The 16,725-nt window shown below is 42.4% G+C and overlaps 1 protein-coding gene across 2 annotated transcripts in view; it reads left to right on the top strand.

Annotated features, from left to right (window-relative positions):
• IFT172 (intraflagellar transport 172) overlaps window positions 1-16,725 on the top strand; it is a gene marked incomplete at both ends in the record, with an annotated part of 33,636 nt that overhangs the window by 3,956 nt on the left and 12,955 nt on the right. The window contains 14 exons of one of the 2 annotated variants that reach the window (XM_084234666.1): window positions 522-736; window positions 1,604-1,727; window positions 2,338-2,433; window positions 3,291-3,452; window positions 3,778-3,831; window positions 4,363-4,466; window positions 4,640-4,725; window positions 8,539-8,651; window positions 9,506-9,607; window positions 13,133-13,269; window positions 13,496-13,603; window positions 15,237-15,321; window positions 15,611-15,703; window positions 16,509-16,586. In XM_084234666.1, the coding sequence (XP_084090792.1) occupies window positions 522-736; window positions 1,604-1,727; window positions 2,338-2,433; window positions 3,291-3,452; window positions 3,778-3,831; window positions 4,363-4,466; window positions 4,640-4,725; window positions 8,539-8,651; window positions 9,506-9,607; window positions 13,133-13,269; window positions 13,496-13,603; window positions 15,237-15,321; window positions 15,611-15,703; window positions 16,509-16,586 (1,557 nt within the window). Of the gene's footprint in view, window positions 1-521; window positions 737-1,603; window positions 1,728-2,337; window positions 2,434-3,290; window positions 3,453-3,777; window positions 3,832-4,362; window positions 4,467-4,639; window positions 4,726-8,538; window positions 8,652-9,439; window positions 9,608-13,132; window positions 13,270-13,495; window positions 13,604-15,236; window positions 15,322-15,610; window positions 15,704-16,508; window positions 16,587-16,725 lie in introns of both variants that reach the window. The other variant, XM_084234665.1, reaches the window with a different exon arrangement.

Below are 16,725 nucleotides of genomic sequence, written 5' to 3'. Positions count from 1 at the left end.
TTTTGTATGTAAATTCATAGGGGGAAAAACTGTTATTTACTGTCCAGAGGGGCAAGAGAAAAGATGGGGGGTTAAAAAAGTGTTCATATTTTACTCTATTTAATTTTCTATTGTTTGAATGATTTATATTACAAATTATTTGTGTGATACTTAAGTAATTTTACCCCTACTAAAATAAAGACCCATGTGTTCTCTGTGGGCCTAAAGAGGGTTGATGAATCTCTAATCAGTGTTGACATTTCCCTTTGGGGAGGCCTTATTAGGTAACGTATTAAAGCTCTCCAACACACAAGTAGTTTGAGGTTTCCTCTTTAGCCCCAGAGTCAGTGTGTGGGGATGTGTCATGTGTGTATGGGTATGAGACAGAAGACAGTTTGTGAAGTCTTCGGGATTAGGATGTGATGGGAGTTGGAAAATGTTGGAAGAAAGATTTCTGCAGAGTGAGTGTATCAGGTGGTATGAATGAGAAATTTCTGGAGTGGTATCCTCAGTGTGACTGAAACCCTCTAATTCTGCCTTAGGGGAAGTTGGTTAACCACCCATGTCCGCCTTATGCCTTGGCTTGGGCAACCAACAGCATTGTGGCCGCAGGCTGTGATCGGAGGATTGTAGCCTATGGGAAGGAGGGCCATGTGCTACAGACTTTTGATTATAGCCGTGACCCTCAGGAACGGGAGTTCACCACAGCTGCAGCAAGTCCTGGGGGCCAGTCTGTTGTGCTGGGAAGTTATGACAGGTGGGTCTCCTTTCCACTTGCATCTTCTTCCTACTTGCCCCGTCCACATGCTTTGCTTTAGCCCAGTTATTTTCAGCCAGAGGGGGAGACTGGGCCAGAGTCCAGTTTATATTGAAAGAGATTTATTTATCTATCTATTTATTTATTTATGAACGATGCTCATGGTTGAAATCATGCACTCTCCTCTTCCTGTTCTTGCTATCCAGGGCAGTAACAGACTGCACCCTGCTCTCGTGTACCTGTGTCATCCCCTGGGATTCCAGAGAGGAATTCACTTCTACTTTCTTTGTGTTCCCCTTGCCTCCTGTCAGACCACTGACTTAGAGTTTATCACATTATATTACAGTTTTGGTCTCTGTGGCTAAATTGATATGTCCTTGAAGAGAGGGCCTGTTACTCATATCTTCATCTCCAGTGTTCGATTGTGCTCAAGTGTTTGGTGAAGGAGGGAAGAGTAAACAGCAAGGGCCTGAGTATTGTCAATTCCTTAGAGCTCTTCTACCCCAGCTTTGTCAGCTTTATCTTTCTCTCTCCTTCAGTCTTCTGTGTGTCTCTTTCTGTTCCTTTCTTCTCTGACTCCTACAGTTTCTCTAGTCTTTTTCTGTATTTCTGACAATTCATTTTCTCACCAGCCAGGATGTCCTTTAGTTTTCTCCACACTCAGCATTCTTACTCCATTTCACTTGATCTTCCCAACTTATTTCCTTTGAACCTTTTTGTTTTCTCCTACTCAATGCCTTAGGTTGCCTGTTCTTTTTTATTTCCTTTCTTCTCTGACACAGTAAGAATAAGTTCCATTAGTTACCAGCCCATTTTTTCTTTCACTCAGCCACATCCTTTATCTAAAAGCCACATACTTTATTTCAGACTTCGGGTGCTCAACTGGAGCCCTCGAAGAAGCATCTGGGAAGAGGCAAAACCCAAGGAGATTGCGAACTTGTACACTGTCACTGCCTTGGCCTGGAAGCGAGATGGTTCACGACTCTGTGCGGTGTGTCCTAGTAACCCCTTTCTGCATTGGTGACTTTCTTCAAAGTAGGACAAGTCCTTCTTATCCTAAAGCACTCTCTCCTGACTCTGCTCTTCTCTTTTGACCCTAACCTAAAAATCTGATATTAAAGGTAGGAAAGAACTATTCATACTTTATCGGAGGCTAAAAAAGACAGAGTTGTCTGAAACCCACCAAACCTCTCACTACCAACTCTTCTAGATTCTAGAGTCCAGGTTTGTTTTTTTTGTTTGTTTGTTTTTTAAGATTTATTTATACAAGCACTGGGTACAGTCAGAAGCTTGGGAGGGTGAGAGAATTCACCAGAGCCAGAGCGGGGAGCAGAGCAGGCAGAAGGACTGAAGTACACTGCTGAGGGGAGCAGCAGGCGGCAGGAGAGGTCTGCACGCCATGCAGGACCCTCCTCTGGTGACCAGGGAGCAGCGGGGGATCGAACCGGCGCTGCAGAGGCTGCGAGCAGCTTCGCTTTTCAGTGGTCAACCGCTGCGCCACTGGGGAGGCCCTAGAGCCCAGGTTTTGAGGATGTCTCTAGATACCCTTCCCAAGCCAGTGTGCTGTGTGTTACCTTTTATGCTGTCATTTTCTCTGTTAGGGCACACTCTGTGGTGGAGTGGAACAGTTTGATTGCTGCCTCCGGAGAAGCATTTACAAGAACAAGTTTGAGTTGACATATGTGGGACCCAGCCAGGTAAGCAGCCAACAGCCTGCTGCTCTCTGACCTTGCTATGGCTTGTTCATCCTTGCAACTATTTCTCAATCTCTGGCCATCACCACAGTGTCAAATTAACCCTCCGGTGAATATGTCAGGCCAACTCCCTGACAGTTTTCCTGCCATAGCTTTAAGAAAATGTTTAAACACCAAGCCTAAGGGAAACAAAAATTGCCGCTTACTTCTCTATGCCTATATGCTATCAATTTGGGAAGCTGAAAAATAGGTTTATGAGTGTGACTTCTGTTGTTTTAGGGCCTCCGAACTCCCCATGTATGATGTTGCAAACTAATTTCTTAGTTCCTGAGCCCACTTTTCTCTTTCCTTAGCTCTGTCCTCTTTTCCTTGCACTTATTTCCCATCAGTTCCTTTATTTCATTTTTCTCTAGAAACATTTATCCATTCTCTGTGTCAGCATTGTTGGGCATTGAGCATCCCGAGATAATTATCTCTAATATGTCATCCCTTAATTAAGGAAATCTTTCTACTAAAAGAGACAGACATATGAAAAGAGTACAGTACACTATGGTAAAAATTAGCCTAAAGTCTTGTATAGAGAGCTACAGGAACATAGAGAAAGTGATTGGTTCTTCCTGGTGGAACTTTCAGACTCATATGTATTATAAGCATCAAAAAAGATATGTGAAGGCATCTGGTAAATAGAAAAGCACTACATATATGTGAGAGGTCCTTATTACCAACAATATCCTAGAGAAGGTGAGGAAGCAGGATATTAGCTTTGTGAAGCACTGCAGAGGTGGGCAAAGGGCACAGCATCTACACCTCCCTTATGGGTTGGGGGAAGCCTTGGGATCTCAGACTTGTCCCTTGCCAAGGTGATCGTGAAGAACCTGTCATCAGGTACCCGAGTGGTACTCAAGTCACACTATGGCTATGAGGTGGAGGAGGTGAAAATCCTGGGAAAGGAACGTTACCTGGTGGCCCACACGTCAGACACACTGCTGCTGGGAGACCTGAATACCAATCGTCTGAGTGAGGTAGGAACCAAAAATGGAAGGGTGCAGAATGAAGCATCTTCAGCTGCTACTTCAGGGGAGCCAGGGTCTATAGGGGGATGATTTCTAACATTCTGATGTTGGGGACCTGGTTTCAGAGAATGAGACCCAAGTGGCTTGGACTTCTGTAATATGAATTACCACTGTTGGACTGTTATTATACCATCGTTCAGAAACAGGGACAAGGACACAGTCTGACAAAGTTCCTCTGTGCATTGTCAAAGCCTCCCCAAACTTGAGCTCTCTGCCTCCCACCCTGTCATTCTTGGATAATTATTCACGCTCCTTATATCTTCTCCCTTCACAGGTAGCTTGGCAGGGATCTGGTGGCAATGAGAAGTATTTTTTTGAAAATGAAAATGTGAGTAGAATTTGATTCACCATCACCACCTTAATAAGCCTCCTCCTAGCTCCTGTGTGAGAAGGATGGCGAGTCCCAAGGAGTTGAAGAGACGCTAGATTAAAAATGGCCAGGAGGGTCCTCCCTGGTGGCGCAAGGGGTTAAGCACCCCAGTATGTAGGAATCCGAAGCCTCTGCAGCACGAGTTTGATCCCCAGCCAGCCAGGGAGCTATCCACATGGCACAGCAAACCTCTCCTCTCGTGCCCGCTTCTCCCCTTAGCAGTGTATTTCAGCCCATCTGCTTGTTCTATTTCCCACTCTGTCTCTGGTGAATCCTCTCACCGCCCCCCCCCCGCCCCCACCCCGCAGCTCTTGTATGCATAAATAAATAAATCTTAAAAAAACAAACAAACAAAAAGGCCAGGAGGGTGAAATAGGCAGCAGAACACTAGAAGGAGAAAAGTGGTAGTCACTTCAAATGACAGTACACCTCCCTCTACTGTTTTTCTTCATGCAACCTTCCACCACGTAACAGTTCCCTCGTTGCCAGGTGTGCATGATCTTCAATGCTGGAGAGCTGACCCTGGTGGAATATGGGAGTAATGATACCCTGGGTTCTGTACGCACTGAATTCATGAACCCTCACCTTATCAGGTAATCCCACAAGATTCTCTAAATTTTTGAAATCCAAAAGAATTTCTTTTTGATTTCTAACTCCTGTGTCCTCAGTTTAATCCAAAAATGTCACCCAGATGGTACTTTAGAACCCTTGATAATATCCCAACTCTCTAAACCCATTTTGCCTTATCTCACCCTTCATGTTTCAGTGTCCGTATTAATGAGAGACGTCAGAGAGGAATGGAAGAAAATAAGAAATTGGCTTATCTTGTTGATGTTAAGACAATTGCTATAGGTGAGTAAGAGTCTCTCATATTTTTATTAAGAAAATAGATGTTTATAATGCACTTTCCTATCACAGGATTGTGTTCAGTGGAGAATCCAGGAATTTGAGAGGCACCAGGTAAATGTTTGACCTCGCTCTTACAATAGATATGTGAAATGTTTAAATCCATATGTATGTCTCTGTATCTAAATGTCTCAATGTAGATGCATACATAGGCCTGCCCATGATTATTCATATTCTGTAAGCATTTTTCTTGGGCTGGGAAATTATGAATTACAGAAAATAACCATTAGCAAATTTATGAATTTTCTTATTTAGATTTCATAGAATCCATGTACTCTTAGAACTTAAATAGGCCTTATTTGTTGTACAGTTTGTTATAAGTAATTAGTGATGGCAGACTTTCTTTGCATTATACAAATGTTCACATTTATAAATTTTATATACATTTTATCATGAAATATCTTAAGCATAGGAGTGAGTATAGAAAAATAGTATAGTATTTCTTAAAACATATAGGGAATAAAATACCTATATATTGTACTTGTTAAGAATAAGGACTCTAGGGCCTCCCCCGTGGCGCAGCGGTTGAGCGCTGGGTTGCGAAGCTGCCCGCAGCCTCTGCAGCGCCAGTTCAATCCCCGGCTGCTCCCCGGCCTCTGGAGGAGGGTCCCTCATGGCGCGCAGACCTCTCCTGCCACCCACTACTCCCCTCAGCAGTGTACTTCCATCCTTCTGCCTGCTCTGCTCCTCGCTCTGGCTCTGGTGAATTCTCCCACCCTCCCGCGTTTTTGACAGTACCCAGTGCATGTATAAACAAAAACAAACAAATAAATAAATAAATAAAGCATGCCTCTATAAAAAAAAAAAAAAAAAAAAGAATAAGGACTCTGGAGTCAAACTTCCCCACTTCTTACTACCTATGTGATCTTAAGTAAGTTATTTTACCTTTCTGTATGTCAATTTTCTCTTTCACAAACTGGGAATAAAAATAGTTCCTAATTATGCATTTAATAAACGTTAGTTATCAATAATAATAGTAATAATAATAAAATAATAATTTTAAAAATAAATAATAATAAAAAACATCCATACCCTGTACTATCAACTTCTAACATTTCATTATATTTGCCTTTGATATTTCTCTCTAATCTTATTGATGACGGTTAAGTTGTTGGTTTTTCACTGTTGCACGTTTCAGTTCTTTAAGGTTTAAAACCAAAGTGGAGGGCCTCCCTGGTGGCGCAGCGGTTGAGCGCTGGGTTGCGAAGCTGCCCGCGGCCTCTGCGGTGCCGGTTCGATCCCCGGCTGCTCCCGGCCACCAGAGGAGGGTCCCACATGGCGCGCAGACCTCTCCTGCCGCCCGCTGCTCCCCTCAGCAGTGTACTTCGGTCCTTCTGCCTGCTCTGCTCCCCGCTCTGGCTCTGGTGAATTCTCTCACCCTCCCGCGCTTCTGACTGTACCCAGTGCATGTATAAACAAAACAATCAAACAAACAAATAAAAATCATAAATAAATAAAAATACATGCCTCTTAAAAAAATAAAAATAAAAATAAAATGTTTAAAAAAAATAAAATAAAAAAAAATAAAACCAAAGTGGAATTGCTGAGTCAAACAAGAGGTGTTTCTTCACTAAACCTCACTAAATACTTCCAAACTGCTCTCCAAAGAGACTGTACCGATGTACATTCCTACCAGCAGTTAGAGTCCACATTGTTCCACATCCTCTCCAGTACTTGAAATTGCCTGACTTCAGAATTTGGCTCAGTGTAATATATGTGAAATACCATCTCATTGTATTAATTTTTGTTGCTCATTTATTCATTGGCCTTTTGGATTTCTTCTGTGAACTGCCAGTTCATATCCCTTGCCTGTTTTTAACATTGGGCTATCTTTCCCTTATTGCCTTGAAGGTGTTCTGTGTATGTACATGGGTGGCCTTTGATGTTTATTTGCATTGCAGAAATGTTGTCTCAGCATGTGGCATATCTTTACTCCTGTTTTTGGCATCATTTAGTGTTTGGATTTTTAAAAATTTAATGTCCATTTTTTATCACTTTTTAAGGAAATTGCTTGTAATTTTTGAGATCTTATTTAAGAAATCCTTTCTTAAAGGATTTCAACATTTAAATTTTGCTTTTAATCTGTAATTTATTTTTATGCATAATGTGGGTAGGGATCTAATTTTATTTTTTCCATATTGTAATATATTTAATCATTTATTGAAAGTTCATTTTTTTACCCACTAATTTGTAATGTCATCTCTCATAAATCAAGTTCCCACATACATGAGTCTGTTCTTAAGATATCTTTACATTTCATGAGTTTATGTTTCACATCAGGCTGCTAAGCACAGAAATATAATGGAAATAATCTATATGATAATGGAAATAATAATATAGTCCAATGCTGTAGTTCCAACAGCAGTAATGAGTTGTGAGACTTTGGACAAGTCACTTTACTCTATAGGTCTCACCTTCAGTGGATATACTAGGACAGAGTTCTTTTAATCTCTTTGGGTCACTGGCCTCTTTGAGTATTTAATGAAAACCATAGCTTCTCTCCCAGGAAAATAGGCACATACACATAATTTTGTATATAACTCAGTGTATTCCTAGAAATAGGGTCCCCCACAGTTCTAGCTCTCTATGATTTTTGATTTTTGGGGTTTTTTTTTTGTTTTTTTTTTAAAAGGCTATCTTTTTTTTTTTTTTCCCAAGACTTATTTATTTATTTATACAAGCACTGGGTACAGTCAGAAGCGTGTGGAGGGTGAGAGAATTCACCAGAGCCAGAGCGGGGAGCAGAGCAGGCAGAAGGACCGAAGTACACTGCTGAGGGGAGCAGCGGGCGGCAGGAGAGGTCTGCGCGCCATGTGGGACCCTCCTCCAGAGGCCGGGGAGCAGCCGGGGATCGAACCGGCGCCTCAGAGGCTGCGGACAGCCTGGCAACCCAGCGCTCAACCGCTGCGCCACCGGGGAGGCCCCTATGATTTTTGTTTTTTAATTGACATTAAAGTCATTTATAAGTTAGTCTTCCCAGATGTAGACATTATCTGACATTTGGTCTTTAGTTTCCACATGTATAACAAAGGTAGGCACATTGTTCATTAATAATGTATATCAGTAAGAGTTGTGAATGGGAGTTGTAATGAATTTGAGAGACTCTCTGAAAGAATCCTAGCCAACTGTGAGTGGTCTGTACTAATTGTGATTATTTTGTTTTGTCTGCAATATTCAGACTAAACTAAAATACTCATTCTCTGTACTGCCCAGCCTAGGTGTAGTCTGAGGTTCCTTCTATTTTCTCTCTGGACCTTCACCAGAGAGAAACATTTGCCCCAATATTCTTGCATTGTAGGCACTCAAATGTATAGGTAATTTATTGGAGCAAGTATGAACAGCAAAGTCGTTTTCAGCTTCCTCTTACTAGTGTGCTATAGTTGGGTCTCATCATCAGTGTGCTTAGCACTGCCTTCCAGAAGATACTGTAATAGAAACCAATTGCTCTACAGTTCAGATCTGCCTGAGACAAACCAAAAGTTCTAGAGAGGAATAACATTACTTGCTGGATCTGGATCTTTTGAGTTAACTGCAGACTTAAACAAAACCTCTGCAACTGTAAAAGAAACCCAGCATGTTAAGCACCTTAGCAAACTTATATTGCTGGCCATTTATATTCCTCAATGACATAATCTAACATACGGAACATTCTTAAAGCCCAACATATGCTTATAAGGCCAGATGTTTGCAAGCTGTCTCCTGCCCTGTGTATGATTATGCGGAACCTCTCTTCTTAACTCTGTCTTCTTTACTCTATAGTGGATCTGATTGGTGGCTACAACATTGGTACCATCAGCCATGAGAGCCGTGTGGATTGGCTGGAACTTAATGAGACTGGGCACAAGCTCCTCTTCAGGGATCGGAAACTGCGTGTGAGAAGGATTACTAAGGCCTTAGCTGTTCGGGTCCATGGAGGATGTAGTACTCGCTGCTACCAGGGGTGGGAGGCAGGATGGGACATAATTGCTTGGTGCTATGCCATTAGCATAGCAAAAAAACACAGAGGAATCAGCATTCCTTGTACCCGATATCACAACCCATTCATACTACCCTTAAGGAGATTATACCAGGATAGCACCACTAAAGTCAAGAGAGGAATTAGGAGTTGGTTTCCAACTTAATATTTGCAAATCTGTGCCCTCATGACACTCCCTTACTTGTGTTTTGTCCTCATTCCTGGGTGACCCTTCCCATACCTGTGGCTCCAGTGCTCCTCAGCTACGTTAACTGACAGCATTGAAGCTAGTCGAGGGCCCAGAACCATCCTCCTAGCTCTGTACCTATTCTGATCTCAGCATGGTATCACCAAAGAGCTCGGCTTCAGGGGCAGAAGTGTCTGGTGATTTTTCATTGTCATGTGAAAGCTACATCACAGATTTCTAGACCATTTACTTCGCCTGGTAGTAACTGGCCCAGAATTACTCTAAGAATGAAAGTCTGACCTTCACCTAACTTTAATTCTTATGGTGGAGATCTTTGCCCTTTTGGTCATCTCTTATTTGGCCAGAGTCAGGATATACCAACTCAGCATAAGCTCCAAGGATTGCTGCCAGTCAGCATGTCCCTGACCGGCAGGATGCTCACCATTGGGGAAATTATCAAGCTCAGAAGACACTCCACACCCCCTTCTAATTGTGCCATGTACCTCTTCTTTCTCCAGTTACATCTATATGATATTGAAAGCTGCTCTAAGACAATGATCCTCAACTTCTGCTCCTACGTGCAGTGGGTCCCGGGAAGTGATGTACTGGTAGCTCAGAACCGAAATAACTTGTGTGTGTGGTACAACATTGAGGCGCCTGAGAGGGTCACCATGTCCTCTATCAGGGTATGTCAACACCGGGGCACCTCAGACATAGTGTCAAGCTGATTAATTGGAATCCTGAGGAGGCTCCAAAGGTTATTTGCTTTCTTCTGCCCACGACCCCTAACCTCTATGATGGAGTTGGCAAGGGGAGCTTAGACTCTTTCCTCACAGTGGGCCTGGCCCCAGAATCATCCTTTTCCAGTAATACATTAGATCCTTGGAGTCTGAGTCTCTATTACAGTGGCCCTGGGGATGTAGAGCACCCTTGGATGAAAGACGCCCCCAGAGAGGCCATTCTGTCACTTCCTCGGGTGCTGATTCTCAACTCTAGGCCACTCAGTTTCTTCTTTTCAGAGAGCAGATAAGACCCTTCGCCTGTCTCACCACATCACACACCCCCTGTAATCTTCCAAAATTTGGGAGGAACCTACGAAAATTCAGTGTTCCGCATGGTAGGCTAAGGTGACTGGTGTAGGTGTGGAGAGAGTACTTGACACTGTTTTTATCCTTTTTTTGACACCTTTTTTTTTCCTTCCTTTTCTCATTTTAGACTGATTAATGTTGGGTCTTTGTTTCGTTCTTTTATAAATACCTATTTTTCTTTTTTTGGTTTGGAGATTATACATACTATTTCTGTATCAGTTACCCTCAAAAGCTTACCATGTATTTTAAATTAACAAAGTTGAAAGTTAATCAGCATCTAACCTAACCCTCCCCTGCAAATAATACGGGGACCTTAAAAGGCTTCCTTTTTCATTACCTCCACTTCATCATTGTTGTCCAGTATTATAGTTCCCTTTTGCTATCTCCCAATTTAGACATTATTACTCTATACAAACAGGATTTGTTTAGGTTTACCATCATGTTGCCAGTTTCTCTGTTTACCTCTTCCTTTGTATTGCCAATCTTTCCTCTGGAATTCTTTTTCTCCTTCTTGAAGAATAACATTTTTTTTCTTTTTTTAAAGATTTATTTTTTATTTATACAAGTGCTGGGGTACAGGCCAGATGTGTGGGAGGGTGAGAGGATTCAGCAGAGACAGAGCAGGGACAAGAACAGGCAGACTGATGAAATACACTGCTGAGGGGAGCAGCAGGTGAGACAGGAGAGGCCTGCCGTGCCATGTGGGACCCTCACAGCCGGCCGGGATCAAACCCACGCTGCAGAGGCTGCGGACAGCTTCACAGTGCGGCGCTCAACCACCTGCACACCAGGGAGGCCCAAGAATAACATTTCTTTAGTGAAATTTCTTTAGTGAAAGTCTTCTTATAATAAACATCCAGTTTTTGGTTATGTGAAAGTGTTTTTATGTAACCTTTGTTCTTGAAAAATTTTGAACTCAATATGCAATTCTAGATTCACAGTTAAATTTTCTTAGCCTTTTACAAATACCGTCCCATTGATTGACCTCCTTGGCTCTGCAATGTTGGATAGCAGGCCCTCTCGAGGAGCAATCTGCCTTTCCTCTGTGGTTGCTTTTAACATCTTTTCCTTGGGTGTTTTTGAAGTTTTACCCCATGTGTCTAGATACAAATTTCCATTTATTCTGTTTGGCATATGTTGTGCTGCCTGTATTTGTGAGTATACATATTTTCATGAATGTTGGAAAGTTCTCAGCCATTATCTCTTTAAACACTGTTTCTTCTCTCACAATCCCCATTCTCAGCTAGGCATATGTTGAGATATTTTGTCCTATCTTTTATATCTTTTTAACTTCTGTCACATTTCCTTTGTCCTCACTCCATGCTACACTCTGGATAATTACTGTAGATATATCTATCACTTCCTTAATTCACCATCATTGTCTAATCTGCTATTTATTTGAAGTAAAGTTTTGTACTAATTCAAGCATAAAATTTTTTCAGAAAATTTTGTTTGATTCTTTCTCCAGTCTATTTGACATTTTTTGATAGTCTCTTGTTCCTTACTTAATTTTTTTTAAAGATTTATTTATCTATTCATACAAGAGCTGGGGTAAAGCCCAGAAATGCAGGGGATGAGAGGACTCACCAGAGACAGAGTGGGGCACAGAACAGGCAGACTGACTGAAATACACTGCTGAGGGGAGCAGCAGGCGAGACGGAAGAGGTCTGTTGCATCATGTGGGTTGCTCCCTGGCTGGCTGGGGATCAAACTTATATTGCAGAGGCTGTGGATTGCTTCATAGTGCAGTGCCTCCCTTGTACCACCAGGGAAGTCCACCTTACTTAATTTTTATTCCATCTTTTAGGTCTTTAAATGTTTCATAGATAATTATGTATTCCATAATTATTTTTAATATGACATTTTTAATGTCTGAGATCCTTGTTTATTGTTGAGTCCTTTACTATACTTGTATTTTGGTAATTTTTTAAATTGTGAGCTCATGTTAAGTTGAATGTATTGAACAAACAACATACATTGAAATAAGTTGAGAGGTCTAATTGGCTTTATTAAATAGTTTATTAATTGGGTAGCATCCCAGCTGGCAAGTAGAAAGGCTCTGGAAGAGGTTGTACAAAATGGAAGGTTTTTATAGTCAGACAGAGGTGCTGGACAAGGTTATTTAGCGAAAGAAAGATTATTTCAAGCAAAGCCATCTTCCTTTTATGGTTTCCTTTAAGGGGTCTTATGCAGTTACCCCACTTCTGCTGGCCAGGAAACTCCAGATTGGTTAGTTCAAAAATCCACTTTGGGGAGAGGCCAAAACTGCAGTTTGAAATTAAGTTGTTGTGGGACCCTGCATGAATGATTACTTTTGGGGCCAGTTATTTTTTTAACTAACAAAAATTTTTGGAATTCTAACAGTCTAACATAGGCTTATTTCCCTTCGCAGAAGATCTGTGTTTGGTTCTGCAAGAATGAGGCACATTAGGTGCACTGAGGTCCAATGACCTGTACCATTTCCGTTCCCTTTACTGTAAAGAGGACCCAGAGTTATGAGGGGCTCTCAGCTTTGGCTTCCCCATCCTGCTGATGGACCCCAGGTTTACTCTCCTGATAGTGTATTTGCCTTCAGGGCAACTGCATCCTTCCCCACACCCCCTTCATTTTTACCTGCTCAGGTTATAACTTACCTCTTTCTTCCCTCCTTCTCTCTTCCTCTCCTTCTCTCTCTTTTTTTCTCCTTTCCTTCCTCCCTCTCTCTCTTTCTCTTTGAGAGGAAAGGGTGGGAAAGGAGTAGGAAACATTCTTAGTGATTTCTTCAGTTGAACACTGTAATGCACTGAAAGGAATGTCCCAGGTTCAAGTTGTATTTTAATTGGAGGACCCTTAAGGGTACCTGGAGGTACTGTTAGAAGTATGATAGATGTGGCTGTTACACTTTGTCAACACACCTCCAAGCATTAGGGCAATGATATGGATGTACTTTAACCCAAGTATATTGCCATAGATAAGGAATTTTTATCTGCTTGAGAGAAACTAAATATTAGGAAAACAAGGGCCACTGTATATAATTCCCTGTGTGTATGAGTATGTAGGTTGGGTGAGGGTGAGTCTGTTCAGCAGTGGAGTCAGTAGAAACACTAACCTGACAATTTGGGGTGGGGGGTTGAAATTTTGCAGGGCGATGTTGTAGGTCTGGAGCGAAGTGGAGGAAAGACTGAGGTGATGGTGACTGAAGGTGTGACTACAGTCGCCTACACATTGGATGAGGGCCTTATCGAGTTTGGAACAGCCATTGATGACGGCAACTACACGCGGTGAGGGGCTGGGCTGATAACCAGTGAGGTGGTGGGGAAAGGCGGCTCAGAGAGGGGAACCTGGGATGGCCTGTAAAACTGGCTATAGCTAAACAGCACTTGGTGATCCAGGCAGACTAGACAAAAAAGGCAAATAATTGCCTGACCACTCCCCTCCTCCTGCCCCATCACCTGTGTCTTCCTGACCCTGGACTCAAACCTTGTGCTTTGTTTCTTCCCTCTTCAGGGCCACAGCCTTCTTGGAGACTCTTGAAATGACCCCAGAAACAGAGGCAATGTGGAAAACCTTGAGTAAACTGGCACTAGAAGCAAAGCAGCTACACATTGCTGAAAGGTGAGGTAGACATACAGAACTGAGGTGCGAAGTGGCTAGAAGGGGTGACATCTAGCTATTTTGCCTGTGGGCTGTTCCTACCCAGAGTTAAGGCACTGCTTCCCTTCCAACAAGTGTGACAGAATCCTCCCATCCTAGATTATAAGACTGTGTCTTTAATGCTATTGTATTTTTGTACACCTTGTTGTAACTAGGTGCCCCATCAAAGGTTTTAAAGCCCATATCCTATAACCCACACATTAAGTGGATATTCCAAGTGTGGTATATAGGACTGTAGTTAATAGAATTTTGCACAAATCAACTTGGGACTCCAGACTCTTGTTCAAATCTTGTCTCCATTTGTCGGTTGGTGTCATCTCAGATAGATTTCCAGGTCTTGCCTTCTCCATTTTGTCTACGTATAAATAGAGATAAGTATAGTATTTACCTCATGGGCTGGTAAAGAAGAAAGGTAGTTGTGGTGAAGAACAAGTGAGAGGATCTGTACAAAGAGTTTACAATATTGTACCTATTCAATAAATGTCAACTGCTGCTATTTTGGCTGGGAGTCATCCTTGATCCCTTTCCCCCTAACCCACAGATAGGCTATCAGCAAACCCCAGGGACTCTGATCCAGGGTCTTCAAGACATATCCTGAATCTCTTATTGGTCCAACTCTACTGTCTCCATTCTAGAACAGACCAGCACCGTCCCCCACTGCAGAATTAAGAAAGCCTCTTAATTAGTCCCACTGGTACTGTTCTTATATTCCCACAATCCATTCATTACAAAGCAGCTGAGGTAATTTTTTTATTTTTATTTTTTTGAAGGTTAAATTCAGAAGGGCAGGTTTATTACAGAAAAAGAGGGAGGAGAAGAAGGTTCCTGCATAGAACCAGGCATGGAGAGATCTGTGTTTAAAAGAGACAGGACTGGTCTGCTATAGTGTTCCTTTTCTGGGAGGGTTCATTCCATTGTAAAATATTTTTCTATTGTTAAATTAATCATGTCTAGGGTATGATTGGGCTAATCTGTAAGGACTGGTGATTCTTTGGTGGTTAAGGTAATTTTTTTAAAACACAAGTTAGACTGTGTCATTATTTCCCTCAGAATCTTCCAGTAACTTCCTGACCCAAGGCCCTACAATATTTAGCCTCTACTTCCTTCTCATATCTGGTACCTATTTGCTCATTGGTCTTCAGCCACACTGGCATCCTTTTGGCCCTTTGAGCATGCCAAGCTCATTCCTGCCATAGGCCTTTACACTATTTCCTCTACCTAGAACAATTTTTCCCCATCTTGCCATGACTGGCTCTTTCTTGTATTCAAGTCACAGTTCAAATGTTAGCTCCTCAGAGAGGCCTTCTCTGACTATCAACTTAGATAGTCCCCTCAGTTTCCATCCATAATATCTCACTATTTTATTTTTCATTCTCTCACATTATCTTTGTTTACTAGTTTCCATTGGAAAGTAGGTTCCCTGAGAGCAAGACGTTCATCCGTCTTATGCCATTTGTCCAGTGGCAAGAACAGTGCCTTTCATGTACAAGATGCTCAGTATACTTCTGCTGAACCAATGAATGAATGATGATCTATAATAATATTACTATTGTTATTATGTTAATTTATTATTATCATTGCTTCCACACTATAGATGCTTTTCTGCTTTGGGCCATGTAGCAAAAGCTCGATTCCTGCATGAGACCAATGAGATTGCGGATCAAGTATCTCGAGAATATGCAAGTATTATCCTGATTGATTCAGCCTCTCAAGCTAGAATTTCTTAGTACTCAGCCCCATGATTCCTAGCTTTCCAGCCATCACTGATTTCCTCTACCCTGCCCACCCTCCTCTTCCCTGAAGCAGGAACATTTGGAATTGTTTGCTAAACCTCAAACCTCTATGCCCATGAAGCCTTTCAATTTCCGAAGCTTTTAGCTTCCACGTCCCTCTGGCCTTCCTGTCTCAGCCCACTCAGTCAAAATGACTCCTGCTCTGACAATAACCAAAACTCCTTTTCCCCTGTAGGGTGGAGAAGGAACAGACTTTTATCAGGTCCGAGCACGTCTAGCCATGCTGGAGAAGAACTACAAACTGGCTGAAATGATCTTCTTGGAACAGGTAACAGGAGATGAAGGGATCAGATGGGGAAAGGGAGGCAAACTCGGGGTAAGGAAGAGCACTGGTCATCTGGGCTTGCAGCGGTTTGAGAACCTTTGGAAAGGCTTATACAGTTCATTTCACTCCTGCTTAGATTCCTCCTCTATGTTAGTCCTTATGATTACTTTTTTCTTTCATAAACAGTCTTATTATCAACTCCTGCACTCTAAAGCCTGTCCTCACAATTCTTATGCATGGAGGTAGATTCAGGGTTTTTTGTTTTTGTTTTTTTTTTTAATATTTATTTATTTATTTATACAAGCACTGGGTATAGTCAGAAGTGCAGGAGGGTGAGAGAATTCACCAGAGCCAGAGCAGGGAGCAGAGCAGGCAGAAGGACCGAAGTACACTGCTGAGGGGAGCAGCGGGCGGCAGGAGAGGTCTGCGTGCCATGTGGGACCCTCCTCCGGTGGCCGGGGAGCAGCCGGGGATCAAACCGGCGCTGCAGAGGCTACAGGCAGATTCGCAACCCAGCGCTCAACCACTGCGCCACCGGGGAGGCCCAGATTCAGGGGTTTTGTAGGGCCCGAAACTCATACAATTTGAGTTCTCTTGAAGAAAAATTACCTTGGAAGCGACTTGCACAAATTAGGTGCTCTGGAGCTTAAACTTCATTTAATTGCATAATAAACCCACCTTGGCTTATATAGAAAGTAAAAGGTAAGACTTTTATGCCTCATGAGCTGGCATCTTCACTAGCTGAGCAGCATTTTCTGACTTCTGATCCTCATATCTCATCCTTCTGTTCTTACCTGTATTCCCCCAGAATGCTGTTGAGGAGGCCATGGACATGTACCAGGAGCTTCACCGTTGGGATGAGTGTATCGCTGTGGCTGAAGCCAAGGTACTGTTTTTGTCTTTTGCATGGTTGCTCAGAACTTGGTTCCACCAGTATCAGAATTTTCTCTTGCGGCCTCTCTCATGGCATAAGGGGTTAAGTCTCAGTGCTACCAAGCTATCTGCAGCCACTGCAGCACGAGTTC

This window comes from Talpa europaea (assembly GCF_964194135.1).
Source record: "Talpa europaea genome assembly, chromosome: 6".
NCBI classification, from domain to species: Eukaryota; Metazoa; Chordata; class Mammalia; order Eulipotyphla; family Talpidae; genus Talpa; species Talpa europaea.
This window is presented reverse-complemented; position numbering and strand designations above follow the sequence as displayed.